Here is a 21419-nt window from a genome sequence, read left to right as displayed (position 1 = left end):
AAACAGTTACCTATTGTGGTCTTAAAAGAGTGTCTTTATGTGGGAACATCACTACACAGTCTACATGAGCCCAGTGGCTTTGGTGGGAGAGCTGGATTTGATGTGAACAGGAGTCACGTCTTTCCTCGGGGTGTGCTGGCAGCTATCACCTTGCTAGGAGGTGGGGCTGGAGATGGAGGGGCTAGAGATGGAGCCAGATGTGAGCCAGCACTTCCTCTCTGTGCAGTGACCATAACCACCCTATTGCACGTGGAGATGGGTTCCAAGTTGCTAGAGTAGAAGCCCTGAGGATCGAGTTGAAGCCATAGGGTAGGCAGGGCCCATGTGGGCTCCCAGCATGGGTTGCAGTGTGGGCTGTGGCAGTCTATATGAAGATAGAGATTGGAGCTGCTTCTGATGTGCTGCCTAAGTGTCAGTAATAGCTGCTGCTGCCCTGCTCAGGTACCGCTTTGGGTCAGAGTCACCTCTGTTTCTCAAAATCAGTCTCCCAAGTGGGGCTGAAATGTGTGCTCAGCTTAGGCTGGGGCACACACCAGAGCAGTAATGGGAAACCAACTAGTCGCCTATACAATTTTCAGTCCTCTCTCTGCCCTGCTTCAGGACCAAGCAAGCATGTGCATGCTCCTCACAAGCAGAGTCCAGGCTTCCCTGGACTCCCAGCCCTCCTGTTAGTACCACTGGCCCTCCAAGCATCCAGGCGGACTCATCTTCCCTGTGTCAACCCCAGGGGTGAGGTGCCCAGTATGTGGCTCACACTACTCCTCAGGGAAGAACTCCACCTGTGCATTCTCCCTTTTCCTCTGAGTCTCCTCCCAGAAGCACAGGTCTCGACCTCATCACTTCCTTTCCCTTTCTACCCAATTCTGTTTGAATTTTCCTTACTGCCTTGGTTGTACAGTGGAAAAACAGTATTTGTGGAAAGAGAGGAGAGAAAGGAGTTCTTGGGAAGATAAATTTTAGGAACTGGTGTATATATCGGAACTGAGGATCTGGATATAGGCTTTCTAAAACTATATATATTACAAATAGTTTGGAAATTTTTTCAGGTGGCTGCATACCTCAGTTTGAAGACCAGTGAGCTAGACACCAATATTGCCAGGGAACACACACCCTCCAACCAGCTTCCACAGGGCACATTTGACCTCCCTTTTTCTCAAACAAGGGATTTAACATGTAGATAATGGGGTTTAACATGGGGTTTATAACACAGAAGAGCACAGAGACCAGGATATCCATATCCAGGGAGTAGCCTACTCTGGGTCTGTCATAGTTGAAGTCGGCCATTCCATAAAAGACCACCACCATAGTGAGGTGGGGTGCACAAGTAGAGAAGGCCTTGCTCCTGCCCTGAGCAGAGGAAATCCGAAGGATGGCAGAGATGATAAGTATGTAGGACACTGCAGTAAACAGGTAGGGGTTCAGGCCAATGGTTGCACTGGCCACATGGAGCACAGACTCACCGAGACAGGTGTCTGAGCAGGAGAGCTTCAGGAGCAATGGGATATCACAGAGAAAGTGGCTGATCTTGTTAGGCCCACACAGAATGAGTGTAGCTGCCAGCACTGTGTATGTCACAGAATTCACCAGCCCACATAGCCAGGACCCAGTTGCCAAACAAACACAAACCTTCACATTCATGAGGACTGGATATTGAAGAGGGTGGCAGATGGCTACATAGCAGTCAGGAGTCGGAGTTGCCAATAAAACACCCTCAGTGCCAGCACATGTCACAAGGAAGAAAATCTAGGAATAGCAGCCCTCACAGGAGATGGTCTTCTTCTCCTGGAAGAAGTTCACCAACATGACTGGAATAGTGGTAGATGTGTAGCAGGTGTCCAAGAAACTCAGGTTGCTGAGGAAATAATACATTGGGGTGTGGAGGGCAGGACTGACTCTTGTGGCCATTATTATGAGTGTGTTCCTGAAAAGAATTGTCAGGTAAATGACCAGGAAGACCAGGAAGAACAAGCCCTGTAGGTTCGGATGGTTGGAAAATCCCAAGAAGATGAATTCAGCGACATCTGTTTGACTGTCATTTCAAGGGGCATCACAGCTACAAAACAATGAGAAAAAAAAGCCATAATGAGAACGTACAAGGAGCACCCCAAATGGGCTTGTAAACTTATAGGGCCATGTAAAATAATGTTGGATATAGACAGTTTGGACTGTGGAAGGAGGTGTGCAGAAGTGTCTTCAGAGAGACCAGAACTTCTCACTCAGCAGATCTAACCAGCTCAGGCCCAGGGACCACCCACAAATTTGCATGGCTACTGGTGTGTGAAAATAAACGCAGACTTGGTTAAAACCAGCAACAAGCCACCAACCCCTTCATTAGCATGAACTCATTTCTCACTGCCTTGGTAATATCTACCTCCTATCATTGCCCTTTTTGGTAAGCATATTAACTTTTCTAAGAAATAAGATTTAATTGCAAAAAATAAGGAAAATTAGAAAAATATAAAGAATTTAATCACCTGCAGAATCAGAATCAGTGCTACTTTTCAGTGTACTCCATTGTAGGTTTTTTTCAGTTATGTAAATCTTGAGCTCTGCTTATAGTTTTAAAATATTAGGAGTACAATTTCCCAAATTGGAAAGAAAGAGGTAATGCTATCTATTCACAGAAGACATGATCTTATATAGAGAAAATACCAAAGAAGCCACAGAAAGCTACTAGAGCTCATAAACAAATTCAGTAAAATTAAACACACAATAATCATTTGCGTTTCTGTACACTAACAATGAACAATCCAAAAAGGAAGTTAAAAAAATCAATTCCATTTACAATGACATCTAGAAGAATTAAGTATTTATAATGTCTTGCTAAAGAGGTGAAAGACTTTTTACACTGAAAACCACAAAGCATTGCTGAAAGAAATTAAAGGAGACATAAATAAATGGCAAGACATCCCATGTTCATGGTTAAAAAGACTTAACGTTGTTAAGATGTCAGTATATCCAAAATGATCTACACATTTTGATCAATATCAAAATTCTATAGATCTTTCCCACAGAAATGGAAAAGCCAGTCCTCAAATTCATATGAAATTGTAAAGGACCCTGAATAGTCAATACAATCTTGGCAAAGAACAATAAAGTTGGAGGACTCACACTTCCAGACTTTGAAACTTACTGCAAAGCAACAATATTGTACTAGCATAAGAGAGACATATAGACCAATGGAATAGAATAAACAGCCCAGAAATAAATTCTCACATACATGTTGATTTTCAACAAGGGTACCAAGACTATTCAATGGGAGGAAAAAAAGTCTTTTCAATAAGTGGTTCTGGGAAAACTGGATATCCACATGCAAAAGAAAGAAGTGGTCCCTTACCTTATATAATGCACAAAATTAACACAAAATGTGTTAAAGACCAAAACTTAAGAGCTAAAACTATAATACTTTTATAAGAAAACATTGAGGAGGAATCTTGATTTCATTATATTTGGCAACAATTTCATAGATATGATACCAAAATTACAGGAAAACAAAAGAAAAATAAATTTTACATCATGAAAATTAAAGTATCATCAAAGGGCACTAACAAGAAGTAAAAGATAACCTACAGAATATGAGAAAATATTTGCAAGTCATATATCTGATAAGGAATTAATATCCAGCATATATAAAGAACTCCTACAACTCAACAACAAAAAATAAATTCAGCAAAGTTGCAAAATACAAAATCAATATACGAGAATATGTTGCATTTCTATGCACTGAAAACAAACTCTCAGAAAGAGAAATAAAACAATTCTATTTACAATTGTGCTAAAAAGAATTAAATACCTAGAAATAAATTTAAAGTGGTGACAGACAGGTACACTGAAAACTATAAGATATTGATGAAAGAAATTGAAAAAGACACAAACAAATGAAAAGATATTCTGTATTCATGAATTGGAAGAATTAATATTGTTAAAATTTGATATTGCCCAAAGCAATCTATAGTTTCAGTGCAATCCCTATCAAAATTCCTATTGACATTTTTCACTGAAATTGTACAAATAATTATAAAATTTGTATGAAACTACAAAAGACACCAAATAGCCAAAGAAATCTTGAGAAAGAAGAACAAAGCTGGAGGCATCATGCTCCCTGATTTTAAACCATATTACATAGTTAATATAGTAATCAAAACAATGTAGTATTGGCATTAAAAGAGACACATAGGGGACTTCCCTGGTGGTCCAGTGGTTAAGAATCTGCCTCCCAATGCAGGGGACGTGGGTCTGATCCCTGGTTGGGGAAATAAGATCCCACATGCTGTGGGGCAACTAAGTCCGCGTGCCACAACTACTGAGGCTGTGCACTCTGGAGCCCACGAGACACAACTAGAGAGAAGCCCACACACTGCAATGAAGAGTCTGTGAACTGCAACAGAAGATTTTGCATGTCGCAAAAAAGATCCTGCATGCTGCAAATAAGACCCAATGCAGCCAACTAAATAACTAAATAATAAATAAATAAATATTTTTTAAAAAGAGAGAAACACGTAGATCAATGGAACAGAATAGAGAGCCCAGAAATAACCCACACATATGTGGTCAATTAATTTATGAGAAAGGAGCCAAGCATATACACTGAGGAAAGCAAAATCTCTTCAATAAATGCTGTTGGGAAAATTGGACAGCCACAGGCAAAAGAATGAAACTGGACTACTGTCTTATACCATACACAAAAATTAACTCAAAATGGATTAAAGACTTGAATATAAGACCTGAAACCATAAAACTCCTAGAAGAAAGCAGGCAGTAAGCTCCTTGACATCAGTCTTGGTGATACCTTTTACTATTATAAATACTGGAATGAACATTTTTATACATAAGTATATGTGAGCATTTCTGGTTACCTCTTCAGAATGAATTTGGCTCCATGTTTTTAAATATACTTCAGATGGAAAAATTCTAAGTAATCAAACATACTTAAGTATGTTAACTTATTAAAGTAAACTTTATGACACCAAGATTTACTCTCAAACGTTGTATGTTTTCTGAAAAAATAATTGACACAGTTATTAGCTTTCTTTTAAATTATCCATGCTGACAGGTTCACAATAACTGTGAATAGGGATTTCTGCACCTTTTTCAATCTTGGAGGTGAGATGATATAGTGGAAAGAGTGGGCTCTTGAATCAGATAGATGTAAAATCAAATCCTACTTCTACTGCTTGCTAGATGTAAATGGTGGATAAGTTAGCAGACTTCTCTGTTCCTCAGTTTGCTTATTGTATTCTGATATTAATACTGCCTATATCAGAGTTTTTGGGAGAAGTAACATGAGATAATATAAGTAATGTGCCTGCTATATAATAGGTGTTCAATCAACTGTGGCTATCAATGCTCTTTTTTTAATCCATACAAAAATATTTTAAGGTAAAATATTTTCTTTGGCTCTACCTTCCAAATTGAATAAATATTATTCTCACTACTGTCACCACAGAGACCCCAGTCCAAGCTATCATTTTCTCTTGCCTAGACTCCTAAAACAGACTTCTATTTTCTTTCCACTCCCCTGTTCTCATTTAGTCAATCTCCACACAGCAGCAACCAGAGTGAGTTTTTACAGCATAAACAAAATTACACCACTCTTGAACTCAAAACCTTTTGATAGTTTACCATCTCACTTAGAATAAAATCTAAAGATCTCACCTTGGCATACAAAGCCCATGGGATCTGACCTCTGACTACATTTCTAATATTACTTCCCACCATTATTCCCCGTTGCTCACTCAGCTTGAGCTACACAGGGCTGCTTTCCATTTAAGTTCACCAAACACATGCCCATTGTAAGGGCTTGTACTTGATATTTCTTTAGCTAGAAACTTTCCCCCAGATATTTGCATGGTCCGTTTCCTATTTTCATTGAAGTTTTTCCTGAACTCTTACTTCCTTAAGGATACTTCCTCTGAAAATTCTATCTAAAATAGCAGCTCCATCATTTTATCCTCTTCTCCTGCTTTACTTCTTTTGTAGAATTATGCTACACCTGTCATGAAATTATTTATCTATTTGAATGTGTTTGTAGTATAAGTTCAGTGAGGCCTGGAGCTCAGTTTTGCTCCCTCTCTATCACTCATACCTAAGACAGTGTCTGGCATACAGTATGTGCTCAGTAATTATGTGTGGAATGAATAAATGAATCTATATTTTTAGATAATTCTGGATTTTAATATATTTCCTGTGAGAAAATCTAGTCTAATTCTTTTTCATTTTGCCTAATTATGTTTAATTATTCTTCCTTATATCTTTCCCCTGACCTGTGGATATCAGCTTATCATGCTTATCAGCCCATTTTATTCTCTAGAATAGAAAATTTTACACATTGGAAATTTTAACATCTTCTTCCATATCGACTTTTTACATAATAAATAATTCTCATTAAGAATAAAGATAAAACCTAGCTTATTTTTATTTCTCCCATATAAGTTATCAATTAAAGCAAAATATTATCCTGTTAGAACCCCAACAGATATATATGTATAATTTGATTGTAATATATATATTACTTGATTGGCTTTTATGTGTGCCCCTAAATTCATGATTCATGTTTCTAAACTACTAAAGGAACACAAGTATTTATTGAATTATTTAATCAGAGACTTTGCTCTGCAACCTGAAGGGCAGCCTTCATAAACTATCCAATCAATATTAAACTGGGAACCTTATCCTAGGATGCTATCCTATTGAAAGCAGTGATCTTTTTAAACCCTAAAATATATCCAATCACTCCCTATCTTAAAAATCTTTCAGTGGCCTCCATTCTCTATAAAATGAAGTTCAGATTATTTCACATGGCTTCAGGAAGAAGATTCAGGTTTCTGAAGTCCTGAAACTTTTTTTTTTGGTGTGAGGGAGCTTTTTAAAATTTTTGAAAATATCTTACTTTTGTAAATCTGCATAGCATGATTATGTGAATAGCTTTCTAGGGCACCACCCAAGGTTTTAGAAAATGTCTCTGCAAATTAGGGCCCTGAAGTTTAAGTTTCAGTTGCTTATGTAAACTTTCCTTTCATGGTCAATATACTACATTGGTTAAGTTGTGAACTCTGGAGTTAGATTTCTTGGGATCAAGACTCATCATTGTACTTCTTTAGTTATGAGAACCTGGGTAAGTTACTTCTTCTCTCTTTGCTTAATATTTCCATGTCTAAAATGAAAATTGAAAGAAAAGAGACCATATTTAAGATGGAATCATAAAAAATTTACTCAGTCCAAAAGGACAAATAAATGGGCAAATATATTTTTTAAAGAATTTAAAAAGACTACTAACTGTTCAAAAAAATAATAGCATGTATTGGAGAGCTTATAACATAGATAGAAATTAAATACATAACAATAACAACACAAAGGGTGGGAGGGTGAAAAAAATGGAAAAATGTTTTGTAGTATTCTTGCATTGTACCTTAAGTAGTAAAACATAAAGATAGATCATATTAAGTAAACAGTGTATAGTACAGTAGAATGAGCACTAAAAAATAATACAAAGAAGTATATCCAAAAACCAATAGAAGAGATAAAATGAAATTATAATAAAAATTAAAACTCAATCCAAAAGAAGGCACAAAAGATCAGATGGGACAAATGGAAAACAAATGATAAAATATTAGACTTAAGTCTATCACATCAGTAATACCAGAAAATGTAAGTAGAATAAACACTCCAATAAAAAGACAGAGATTCAGACTGGATTTTAAAATGAACCAAGTATATCCCCTTTTTAATAAACTCATTTACATATTAGATTTTGAATATGTTCAAAATAAAAGGATAGGGACAAATATACTATGTAAAACCAAACATAAAAAAAGTTGATGTAAAAAAAAAAGTTGATGTGTAGGCTTTAAGATAGAGAGATTACCAAAAGTAAAGAGGAATATTTTGTAATAATAAAAGGATCAGTTCATCAAAAAGACATAATAATCACAAATATGTAAAAGCATCTATTAAAATAACTGAAAAATACATAAAGAAAATATTGACAAAAGAAGAGTTGGACAAGTTCACAATCATAGTTGGAAACTTTAATACTCCTTTCTCATTGAAAATTATGAAATTAAAAATTCAGTAAGGATACAGAATATTTAATTATTAAAATATATTTTGGATTTTTGTCACAAATATATTTTGTGACAACACAATTACCTTGACATAATTAACACTACATTATATCCAATAATTTCAGAATAAACATTCCAGTTGAATGCATACGGAATATTCACTAAAGTAGAACATATCCTGGGCTACAAAGCAAGTTTCGTATGGAGTATGTTTCCTGACCACGATGGAATTAAATTATAAATTAATAACAAAAAGATATCTGAAAAATCCCCCAATATTTAGAAATTTAGCAAACATATCTATGAAACTTATGGGTCAGAGGAGTCATAAGGAAAATAGAAAATATCTTAAATGTAATGATAATGAAAACACAGCTAATAAATATTTGTGGGGTGGGGACTTCCCTGGTGGTGCAGTGGTTAAGAATCTGCCTCCAAATGCAGGGGACATGGGTTCAAACCCTGGTCCAGGAAGATCCCATATGTCACAGAGTACCTAAGCCCAAGTGCCACAACTTACTGAACCTGTGCTCTAGAGCCCATGAGCCACAACTACTGAGCCCACGTGCTGCAACTACTGAAGCCTGTGTGCCTAGAGCCCATGCACTGCAACGAAGAGTAGCCCCCACTCACAGCAACCAGAGAATGCCCATATGCAACAAAGACCCAACCCAGCCAAAAATTAAAAAAAAAAAGTCGGGGTGGGTGTATCTAAAACAAGGTTTAGAGAGAAATTTATAGCTTTTAATGCCTATATAAGAAAATGAATGTTTAAAATAAATAATCTAAGCTTTTAACCCTATTGGGTAGAAGTATTTCTAACTTACTGGTTAGAAACAGAAGATAAAATTAAACCCAAATAAAAAAAATTTTAAGTGATACAGACCTGAAATTAATAAAATAAGAAAACAGACAAACAGGAAATCAACAAAGGCAAAATTTTGTTCTTTGAAAAGTTTAATAAAACTGATATACCCTTAGCAAGACTGATCAAAGAAATAAAAGAGAAAGCACAAATTACCAAAATCAGGAATGAAAAAGGTGGACACCACTACAGATCCTACAAACATTAAAAAGATAATAAAATACAAGGAACAACTTTATTCTGTTAAATTTGACAACTTAGATAAAATGGACAAATTCCTTGAAAAACACAACTTCTGAAAATGTAGGAAGTAATTGACATAAGGAGAAACAGAATATATGAATGGTGTGAATCCATTAAAAGAAATTTAATCTGCAATTAAAAACCTTGCCAAAAAGAAACTCCAGGCCCAGATTGTTTCATGGTGAATTCTATCAAACATTTTAAGAAGAAATAATATAGTATTACAAAAACTCCTCATAGAATAAAAACAGAGGGAATACTTCCCAACTTGTTTTATGACAACAGCATAATCTTGATGCCAAAATGTGATAAGGTTTTTTTATAAGAAAAGGAAATTACAACCTGATATCCCTCATGAACATAGACACAAAAATGCTTAAAGAAATACTATCAAATCCAATCCAATAATACTTGAAACGGATAATACACCATAGTTTATTATGGTTTATTACAGGAATGTAAGGTTGTTTTACCATTTAAAAGTTAATCATTGCCATCCTTATATTAATATAATAAAGGAGAAAAACTGTGAACAACTCAGTACATGCAGAAAAAACACTTGACAAAATTCAGTACCCATTCATAATAAAAAATAAACATCCAACAAACTAGGAATAAATGGGAATTTCATCAATCTGGTAAAATATATTTAGAAAAACCCTACAGTTTGTATTATACTTAATGGTGACACATTCTGTGCAACATATAAAAAAACAGGGATGTCCACTCTCACAGTTTCTATTTAGAATTGTACTAGAAGTCCTAACTAATGCAACAAGACAAGAAAAGTAAAAGGCATAAATGTTTAAAGGAAAGATGTCAACCTACATTTATTCACAGATGTCATGATTGTGTATGTAGAAAATCAAGAGGAATTAATGAAGTAATTTTAAAGAAAATCTCAGGAAGCAAAGTCAATATGCAAAGATTAATTGTATTTCTATAATCAACAAACTCTGGAAATGTAATTTAAAACAATACTATTTGCAATAGCTTTATCAACAAGTGTATAGAAATAAACTTAACAAACAATTTGTAAGTTCTCTCCATTGTAAAGCACAAAATATTGCTTAGAGAAATTAGAGACAAAAATCATCCTACAGATTCAACACAGTCTAAATAAAAATTTCAGTAGTCCTTTTTGAGGAAATTACAAACTGATTCTTAAGTTTATATGGAAATTTAAAGGACCTAGAATAGCCAAGATATATTGAAGAATAAAAATAAAGTTGGAGAACTTATTTCAAGAGTTAAATAACTTTAAATAATTAAGATAGTGTGGCACTATTGTAAGGAAAGACAAATAGATCAGTGGGACAAAACAGAGCTCAGAGATGGACACATAACATATACTGGCAAATGATTTTCAATGAAGTTACCAAAGCCATTCAATATGTTAAAGAAATATTTTTAAATAAAGGGAGTTGGAGCAACTGAATATATGTATGAAAAATAAAGAATCTTGACTCCCAACTTACCTAAAGAACAAAATTGATAATCCTACTTCATCAAAATTAAGAACTTTTGCTCTTCAAAAAACACTATTAAAGGATAAAGAGCAGTGTAGAGACTGTGAAAATATTTATATTTATCTCACAAAAGAGTCATATTCAAAATATATTTTAAATGCATATAAATCAATAATAAAAGCACAAAGGACAGGCTGGGCTCGTGAGCCATGGCTGCTGAGTCTGTGTGTCTGGAGCCTGTGCTCCACAACGGGAGAGGCCACAACAGTGAGAGGCCCGCATACCGCAAACAACAACAACAACAAAAACACAAAAGACAAATGAACAACACAATTGAAAACTGGGAGACATGAACAGACACTTCACAAAAGACTATATCTAAATGGCCAATAACTTAAGAAAAGATACATCAACATGCAAATTAAAACAATGTGAAATAGGAGGGGTTAGGACATCCTTGCCTGTTCCTCATCTTGGGGGAAAAGCATGCAGCATTTTACCATTAAATATGATGTTAATATAGGGTTTTTTTAAATGTGCCCTTACCAGTTAAGGAAGTTCCATCTATTCTTACCTTATTAAGACTCTTATTATGAATGGACATTAAATTTTGTTGAATGTTTTTTCTAAATACATCTATTGATGTATTTTTTAATAATCCTACTTCTGGGATTCTGATTATGTTTATGTTTGGTGCTGTAAAATAGCTCTCAGCTACTCTGGATTTTGGTGGGGGGGTTTGGTTTTCTACTTCTATTTCTCTTTGTGTTTTGGTTTGGGTAATTTCTTTAACATATTTTCAAGTTCATGGATTCTTTTCTTCAGCTGATGAGCCCATAAGGTAATTCTTTATCTCTGTCACTATGTTTATTTCTAGCATTTCTACTTGATCTTTTCTTATTGTTTCCATCTCTCATGCAATTAGCTCTGATTTTGCTTGTTGTTTACCTTTTTCATTGAATGCCTTAATCTATTAATCATTTTTATTTTAAATTCCTTGTCTGATAGTTTTAATATCTCTGTCATATCTGAGTCTTGTTCTGATGTTTGTTTTGTCTCTTCAGAATGTTGAGTTGTTTTTTTTTTTTTTTTACCTTTTTGTATACCTCATAACTTTTTGTTGAAACTGAACAGTTAGGATAGTAGAGACTGAGGTAAATTTGGGGAGGATGAGGCTTGGAGATGAGCATGTCTTCCCTTCTAGACCTTTAGTATGGGAGTTTGGGTTAATCTAGAGAGGAGTTGGCCTGAGTTTGGAGTTTGTTGTTGCTATGGTTACCGTCAGTGCACTACAGGCTTTAAATTTCTCTACTGATTTCTTGTGCTTAGGGTTAGGCAAGTTTGCCAGAGTTTTATTTTTCTCCAGTTTTACTCTCCCTGCCTGCTTTGTGTCTACCTTTCATACTACTACCCCAGAGATAATCTGTTTCTTGATGCCACTGTAACAATTGTATCCCACTGTTAATTTTTCTCATTGTTTGTTAGTGGGCTGGTGGGGAACTGGGGGGTGGGGTGGGAGGTGGGGAAGTGGGTAGATATCCTCTGATGTTCTGGTAAGGCTTAGTCTTAAGTACTGCGAACCTGGGTCTTGGGGGTGTGGCCTTCACGAGTGATCCTGCCCCTTTGCCAGCTCTAGTGCTGGTCCTAGCACATAGCCTCTCCCTGAGTGGTAGAATTTTTGTCCCTGTCCCTTCCCAGCTGCAATGTTTTTCTACAAAGTCCTAAGGGGATACTTTTTGTTGCTTTTGCCCTGCAGATTACAGCTTTACTTCTGTAGGAAAAAATATGGTAAGTGGGCCTGGAAGAAGTTTTTGCAGTCACTGCTGTTCCCCCACCTTCCTCCCCCAGGCAGCCCCATATAGGGAAGCTTTCTCAATACTTGTTGGTCTTTGCTATGAGCATCTGATGGAGTACATGGAGGAAAGCAAGAGGGTGAAAACCTTCTTGCCTATGGTACCCAGGGATTTCGCACACTCATGCCGGCCCACACTTAGTGTTTAGTAATTCATTAAATTCACAGAGAAGTTGAGTCTTATCAGCTTACATGGCATCCGATGGCTTCTGTCCCAGGTAAAAAAAAAAAAGCTTGGTTCCTATTTCTCCCTGCAAGAGTCTATGCCTCCCCAGTTCTCTGTTTAGTTGTTTGCCCTGCAAATTAAATTCCCTAATGGGTTCAAGAAAAGTCATTAATTTGCATTATGTCCAACTTTACTATTGTTGTTGCAATGCTAGAAGCAACACTCTTTCCAGCTCTCTAAACCTCTGAGCTGAAGTTGGAAGTCTACACAACCAGTTTTGAAAACTATTTGGAATACCAGCTTTTAGTTTTATTGACCTTTGCTATTGTTTCCTTCATTTATTTTTAATTTATTTCTGATCTGATTTTTATGATTTCTTTCCTTCTGCTAGCTTTGGGGTTTTTTTGTTCTTCTCTCTCTAATTGCTTGAGTTGCAAGGTTATGTTGTTTATTCGAGATGTTTCCTGCTTCTTAAGGTGGGCTTGTATTGCTGTAAATTTCCCCCGTAAAACTGCTTTTGCTGCATCTCATAGGTTTTGCGTCGTTGTGTCTCCCTTGTCATTTGTTTCTAGGTATTGTTTTATTTCCTCTTTGATTTCTTCAGTGATCACTTCATTATTAAGTAGTGTATTGTTTAGCCTCCATGTGTTTGTATTTTTTACATATTTTTTCCTGTAATTGATATCTAGTCTCGTGGCGTTGTGGTCGGAAAAGATACTTGATACAATTTCAATTTTCTTAAATTTACCAAGGCTTGATTTGTGACCCAATATATGATCTATCTTGGATGGAAAGTTTCTAATGAAGTCAAACATACAATTTCTCTGGGACCCAGAAACACCATTCCCAGGCACATACCTAAGGAAATTAGGTGCATATGTAAACAAAATGACTTGTATAATAACAATCAAAACCACTTTGTTCATAATAGTATAAACTAGGAATAAACACTATGCCTATCAACAGGAGAATGGATACAAAAGTGTGGCATAGTCATACAATGGAATACTACACGGTTATTTAGAATACCAATATATGTATAAACACTGATGAATCTAAGACAAATTTTTTAACAAATAAAGGAAGAAAGACTTAAAATAATTTGTACTGTGGTAGCCATTCAAAATAAGTTCAAAGTTACCTCTGGATAACACTGATGGGAAAGGAGTATGAAGGAATTTTCTGAGGTGATGGAAATAGTCTATATCTTAATTTGAGTAGTGGTTCATGGGTGCATATATCTGTAAAAATTCATCAACCTATAAACTTAAGTTTTGTGCATTTTACTGTATGTGAAATATAATTTACTTTTTAAAAATAAAGTAAGAAAAAGATAAAAACAGGAGATATTTTTCATGCAATTTTCATTTCAGTATTGGTCAGAGCCAAGTGCAACCAATCACTAAGACCTCTTAAATATTTTCTTCCATTTTCTCATCTTTTTACTTCCCCTCTACTACAGTTACAGTTCAGAAACTTATCACCTCTTATCTGGACCATTGTAACTGCCTTTAGATTGGTTCCCTGCCTACAGTCTTGCCACTTCAGGCATATACAAGCATAATGATTAAGGATTAACAATGATTAATTCACTCTCCTCAGTGATTAATTAGGAGTGAACCTGGTTGTTAGTCCCATGGGCCTTGGACTACAGATGAAAAGTAATGCTCACAATGTGTGTGTGTGTATGTGTGTGTGTGTGTGTGTGTGTGTGTGTGTTTTACTGGGGGAGGTGCCATGTGTGAGAACACTGTCCTATAAGGAGGTTGGCAGCCCAGGCAATATTGATAGCAGAAATGTCAAGTAGAACAGATAACATGGGTCTGTCCAGCCAAGGGCAAACAAGCTCATGGGACTTGTGTTGTCCTCATGTTTACAGGAGAAAGGATCCAGAGGTCTCTGGGACACTAGTGAACTTCCCTGAGAGCTGTGCTCCTGCCAGAGGAAGGAAGACTGCAGGATTCTGAGCTTTGCTGGCAGGCCCTTCACCTACAGCTGCATCCCCAATCCCTGGAGATTCCTATTAGTTGCAGAGACCTGGTAAGTCAGCCCTGGCTGGTTACTACCTAACTCCATCATTAATTCTAAGAAGCTTGTGATTTTCAGTTATAGCACAACCTTATTAGCTACCCCAGAGGGGGTGTTAGGGAAGCAGCTGCTTTGGGGAATAGGACTGGCATGTGGAGGCCATGTCAGAACTGCCCTCTGAGCAAGCTCGTTGGAAAAAAACAAAAACTTGGTAGTCCTCCAACAGGGGTCTCAGAAAATATCCTCTCTTTCCTCATGGGCAGCAGGAAGTCCAGGTGTCTAGGCTGCCTGGAAGACAGACTTTGGTCTGAGAATGGGCAGGAATGTTGCAGGGTATCAACAGTGGTCCAGAGACCACATACTAGGCGAGGGCAGACTGGAAGTAGGGGACATATGGAAGGTAATAGCCTGTGTTTTAGAAAATTATCAGCTTTAAGAAACTGATAAAACTCTATAGATCCAGAAAATGCATGTATACCCATGCACAGAATCTTCCATGTAATCCCAGTGGGGTCATATAATTGTGAAACTCATCCTTCATAGTCCACGTGCCTTCATGTAAAACACCTTTGGTTGTCCAAGAGAGTAGTCTGAAAACTAAAACAATATCAAAATGAAACTCTCTGTAATTGAAGATGTAGAGTTTTGGAAGTTGGAGAAAATCCATGAAGCAATCAATCACAGAGAAGGAGACATACTTGGAGCACTTTGAAGTTGATGGGTGGTGAGGATCTGAATCAGTTTGGGCAGGCTGGGATAATTAATTAAAACAGGAAATAAATGAGGTATAGTAGGTGTGGGGAGATGAGACAGTGGATTAGATCTGAATGATGTTGAGTGTTAGGTATCTGTGGGATATCCATGTGGAAATGCCCAATAGACAGTTGAAAATAAAGGATTTAACTTCAGGAGAAAGGCTAAACCTGTTTGGAAATGGACTGGGAGTCATTGTCTTGAAGGTAGCTTTTTAATCCATAGCTGAACATGAAATCAACCAGAGAATAGATAAAGTAAGAAGAGAAGTAGGCTAAGGTGGGACTCCTGTGATCCCCAAAAGTTCACAGGGAGGTTGGTGGAAGATGTATCCAAGAAAGTTTACTGATACTTACCATTCTCTCCATGTTAGCTGTAGGCATCCCTTCACAGTAAAGTAATGTTAGAGTTGGGTTGACAATCTGCATGTTCTTTTAGAAAATCCTTATGTAATATGTGTGTACTATTATTTGTTTTCTCTATCAACTGCATAGATGGATTTCAGTTCATTAAAAATCAGTAATGTGCATTTTCTCTTAACTCATGATATTGAAAAGGTAGATAAACAATTTCTTTTGTAGGTAGGTATTTAGGTTTATTCTTAGAAAGAAATGAAATCTTTCATGGAAGGTGATCCCACAAAGAGAAAATGATGCATCATCTGTGTATAGCTAAATTATAAAAGTGAATTTTAAAATGTTTAGTGATTTTTAAAAATATGGTTTCTGAAGTTGTACATCCTGCTTATTTTAAATGTTTTACAATATGATTTGAAGTCCATCCCTGAGGACAAAATGGGGCAAAATATATAAAGGCAGTAGAATCAGAACTGACTGGCTAGTCTAACTTTTTTGGGAGCTAAGAGTATGGGGTGAAGAGTGATATTTATTTCATTTTCCATAATCCCAATGCTCACACTGTATAGGGTAACAATGGTGAATCATCATCAACATTAAAATCCATCATAAACAAGCACCACTTACACACTAGAGTTTATGTGATATCCCGAACCCTTGCCTCTTGGAATTTGCATGCTATTGCACGCAAATAGACAATCGCAATCTCAAACCCTCTGCTTTACGGTAATGAACTTTCTCTCCACTATTTAGTGAGGATAGATTTTATAGTATAAATAAATTGAGGATGAGGTTTCTAATGCTGGTTCTGTATACAAAAATGTCTAGCTTGAAAGAAATTTTGTTGAATTTAGTGTAAAACAGTATGTTTTTCCTTAAAGATTAATATAAGTTCAGAATAACTCATCCAATCAAAAAATAAAACAAAACTCAATGAAGTACTTTGAAAAGAAACAACACTTTTACATACCTGATTTTAACCAAGATTTTCCAAACAAACGAATAGAGATACCCATTAGATAATAATAACTAACACCCATGAAGTGTTTTATTGACTAACCTTAGGGGTTTATTTTCTTCAAGGAAACAAAATGGGCATAATATAAACCGGGGTAATTGATGTGATTGTGAAAACCTTTACAGCACACAAGGAAAATATTATTCATATTTAATTCCAGTAATACAAAGCAATGATTTAAAATTTAAATATCATTTTCATGGCCTAGTAAATTGTCTACCTACTTAAAACACACACACAACACATACACACACACACACACACACACACACACACACACACACAATGATTGGTAAGAGCACTCAGGATAATTTTTCTAAAAGAAAGTCCAGAAGATCTGAGGTGTCTGTATCAAAGTTAATTTATTGCTTGGAATATAAGGTATTTTTGCTTTGCCCCATATTTCTATTTGTTCCCTTCCCTATCATATAGGCACGTAGGACCAGATGAAATATTCAGAAGTTATCAAATAGGCAAGTGCTTCTCAAATTTTGTGTGCATGTAAATCACGTGTATTTCCATCAGGTGAGGTGGATGAAGTTCCCTTTCATCTCAACTTATGGTAATGATAGAAACATGACCTTGTTCTTACCTGTTCAGCTTTGAAACACTTCCTACCAAATTTGTGATTATCAGTCAAAGCCACCTCAAAGTGAACACAGTTTTCTTCTCCTTTTGCACATACTGAAAATACCATCACTATGCCTCCCATTTAATCTTTAAACATGTCCTATGTGCCAGGCGCTCTTTATGAACTACTCCATGAATTCTCAAAGCAATTTGAAATTATAAGTACTGTTATTAGCTCTGTTTGCAGTGAGAAAACAGAAGGTCAAACCTTTAAAATGGTATCTTGGTGATCTGAATTCAGAGCCTCAGTTTTGACCCCTGAGTAATACTCCTTCCCCTACTAATGGATCAGTGATGTGGTCCTGGCTCACAATTCTATTTGCCTGCTTTACTTCAAGTATTTCTTGGTAGTCCACTCGGCCACATTGTCAAACACATGTTGAATTGAAATCTTCTCACCCTGTGCTTAATTAGCCTGATATGTATTCTTTCTTTGTCTTTTTTAGCCTCGCAACTTCTTGTTTCACTAACTTAATTTAGACTAGGTAAACAAGCATTTTATCATCTAGAGAGAGTAATGAGATCCCATCACGGGAGATGTTCAAGGAGAGGCTAGATTGCTACATCTCCTGCAAAGAAGATTGATTCAAGTCTTAAATGAAGATCATTTGAGTTATTTCCACAGTTCCTTTCAGCTGTCAGACTCCATTGTTCTACCAATGTCATTATACATCTGAAAACATGACATTACTAAGACCTTGAAAATTTCATATTCCTATGAGTGGGTCAGACTTAATATTTTAATGTATTCTTTAGTTTTTACCTACCTTTTACCTGGAAAATCCCTATTTAGCATTTATGAACATCCTTTGGGATGGTAGCATTCCACATGACTGAAAACCTCCTTAACTTAATGTTATGTCAGAGATAGATAGATAAATAGATAGATCCCATATTTTATTTAATGTTTACCTTTTACATTTTAGAAAATTTATTTTGAAATACTTATAGAAGCACAGGAAGTTACAAAGACATGTACAAAGAGGTCTCCTCATTATATTTTTATTTTATTATTTTTTAATATATTTATTATTTATTTATTTTATTATTATTATTTTTGGCTGTGTTGGGTCTTCGTTGCTGTGCCTGGGCTTTCTCTAGTTGCAGCGAGTGGGGGCTACTCTTCGTTGCAGTGCTCCGGCTTCTCATTGCGGTGGCTTCTCTTGTTGTGGAGCGTGGGTTCTAGGCACGCAGGGTTCAGTAGTTGTGGCACGCAGGCTCAGTAGTTGTTGCACACGGCCTTAGTTGCTGCGTGGTATGTGGGATCTTCCCTGACCAGGGCTTGAACCTGTGTCCCCTGCATTGGCAGGTGGATTCCTAACCACTGCACCACCAGGGAAGCCCATCATTATATTTTTAAATTAAAAATTTTATTGGATTTTAAATTTCAAAAAAAGCACATTCTAAAAACTTCCCTGAGTCAGAGACATATCAAATGAAAATGGAATATCTTCACCTTTGCACCACCATTTGCCCAGCAACACTGTTAAACAGTTTTGTGTGTGTTTTTCAAGTCCTTTGTTAATATGCGTATATGATTGACCATATAAAAGAAGCCAGAGTACAAATAATCCCAGCTTCCTTTCCATCCCTGCATAGTTTTGCCCAAGGCCCTATGATTGTCAAAAACAATAGCCCCAAATATAATAATGGCTACTACTTATGGAGTACTTTTGATGTACCAGGTACTGGGTACGGTGCTTTATACACACAATCTCAAGTATTTATCATAATTTTATGTATTTTATTGGGGTTTGCAAGGGAGGAACTGCTGCTTAAGGTTGCACAGCCCCTATTATCATAGCTTAGAATTTAATCCCATCTATCTGACTTTGAAGGCTATAATCAAAAGTTCATTGTACTGCTAGAACTTTCCATGGAATAATAAATAGAAAAGAAAACCAAATAGGGAAAATATCTACACCTTTTAAATTTCCTAACAATTCAATAAAATCAACATTAAAAAAACCCCATAAAAACAAAAAAAGTTACTGGTAATATCGGTCAAACCAATTTCTTGAATTTATACTATACTCACAGAAAGAGTTGAGTGATTGACTCTTGCTTTTCTACCATTATCCCTACCCCTAGACAGCCCCAGCATGAGAGCAGGAAGTGTTTATCAGACAAGGATTTCTCAACATACATCTCTGCCTCAAATGTGATATAGATGGTCATTTCCTAACCAGTGCATTTAGTCCTAGGTTTGAGAAAAGCGTGGCTCTATAGGGACCCAACAGGAAACTGCACCTGTCCGCCAGCCTATCCCGTGGACAGCAGAGAGCCATTGTTAAAATTTGAGTTCCTTCCCATGAATGTGATTGTCAGAGTGTAGAAGGGCTAGCCTCCACTGATGACCTCTCCAGGAGAGGGAATCTCAGGTCCTTGACCCCACCATCATGGAGGCTCATACTCTCAGTGGCATCTGATCCCACTGCCTACTGAAGCTGAATGCAGAACCAAGCCTTGGGGTGCAGAGACCACTTACAAAAAACCCAGGCTGAAGTCAGTGGAAAAGGGAAAATACAAACTCCACTGTAGTCAGGCCCAGAGAGAAAGAAGAGATTGAGAAAAAACATCTTAGCTGAATCAGGAGGACATTTCTGTCCAGCGGTTCTGGTGCAAACAGCTTTCTGACCAGAGAAAAATAACATTATATGGGGTTATAAATGTGGCACCATGGCCCCTTTGCCTGTGGTGGTCTTACTGTTCTCCCTTCCGATAAGAGCAGTGATTCCAATGGAGACCACGTGGTGGCTACGGCTCAGTTCCCAACCAGAGAGCAGCAACTCTGCTTCATTCTTTCCCAATCAATAAATCATCTCAAAGGCAAATGAGTGAGAATGAAATTATATAGGAATAACCCTGAATCAATGAGATTTCTAAAAAGAAACTGTAGAAGAAGCAAATGACTCACAAGCTACAAGGCTTTATTACAGTTAGTAAATTGCTTGCAACACATCTCCCAAACACCAGTGTGTTGCAACGTAAAAATGAGAACCCCCTAGTTAGTGAACAAAGGGCGTTTCCAAATATGTTTTATGCAAATTTAATTACATTTTATTTAAACAAGTGTGCCCTTAATGTCATACTATAATGTAGCCTAAGAGATAATGCTTTCTTTCTGTCTTGCTTATCAAAATTAGAGTAGGAGTAATACTATGCATTATATATTATTTACCATGAAAAATTTCCTCCTCATATTATCTTACTTAAGGTATTCAGGCCTCCCTCAGGGTTTCAAATAGATAATCACTAAGGTCATTTCAACTCTGGTTTTATTATTACTATTATAGACATTGATACACACAAAAATGATATTAAACCTATGCATTACACAAATGCCATGAAAATATGTTTAATATTTTATAATATGCTCTTAAGAAGTAAGTATATCCTGACACTTGGCAGTGTTTTTCTCAACCGTGATGGTAACTAAACTACTTACCACTGACTCTTGCCAAAAGCCTTGGATTTCTGGCTTTGGTGGCAGGGCTTGGTGCTCTCGCTCTAGCTCCTGGACTGGAAAGGTCACTCTTTGTAAAACAGGCTGTTGACTGCCATGCATCATGAGAGGGATCTTCCATTCTAGGAGCTGCCTTGAGCATGCTCATTTCCTAATGTAAGAGTTGATAATCCTTCTTTGGTATCTCTAGGAACTCATTTTTCTAGAATGGACATTTATAAGTGCCTATGGACTGACCTTTTGGGAGTACCCATGTAATCTCTCTCTAAGTAACTATTTCGGGACTCCTCAGACTGCAAACACAACTCAAGGGCAAAAGCCTGAATAGAAACTGTAGAAATGAAGAGCAGTTGATTCTCTTGCAATTCATTAAAGTCGTAGCAATCATTTTCTCCCAACATGCAATGAAGAGATCAGCTTCTTATCTCTTTAGAGACATTTGTGGGTGAATTTCAGTGCTAGATTTTTTGTTAGGTTGTGGGTGGCTAAAGCCTGACAGACTGCCTTCTC

At 36.6% G+C, this 21419-nt stretch overlaps 1 protein-coding gene across 1 annotated transcript; it reads right to left on the bottom strand.

Annotated features, from left to right (window-relative positions):
- Positions 1 to 1079: 1079 nt before the first annotated feature.
- On the bottom strand, positions 1080 to 21310 carry LOC112413007 (olfactory receptor 5V1-like). Its single transcript, XM_024764808.1, is given in 3 exon segments — positions 1080 to 1172; positions 1174 to 2029; positions 21147 to 21310. Coding segments are annotated over 3 exon segments (1113 nt in total).
- Between the last annotated feature and the right edge of the window lie 109 nt (positions 21311 to 21419).

The sequence above is a fragment of the Neophocaena asiaeorientalis genome, unplaced genomic scaffold (genome assembly GCF_003031525.2).
Source record: "Neophocaena asiaeorientalis asiaeorientalis breed wild unplaced genomic scaffold, Neophocaena_asiaeorientalis_V1.1 scaffold62, whole genome shotgun sequence".
NCBI lineage: Eukaryota > Metazoa > Chordata > Mammalia > Artiodactyla > Phocoenidae > Neophocaena > Neophocaena asiaeorientalis.
The sequence above is the reverse complement of the archived record's forward strand: the minus strand, read 5'-3'. Positions and strand labels throughout refer to the sequence as shown.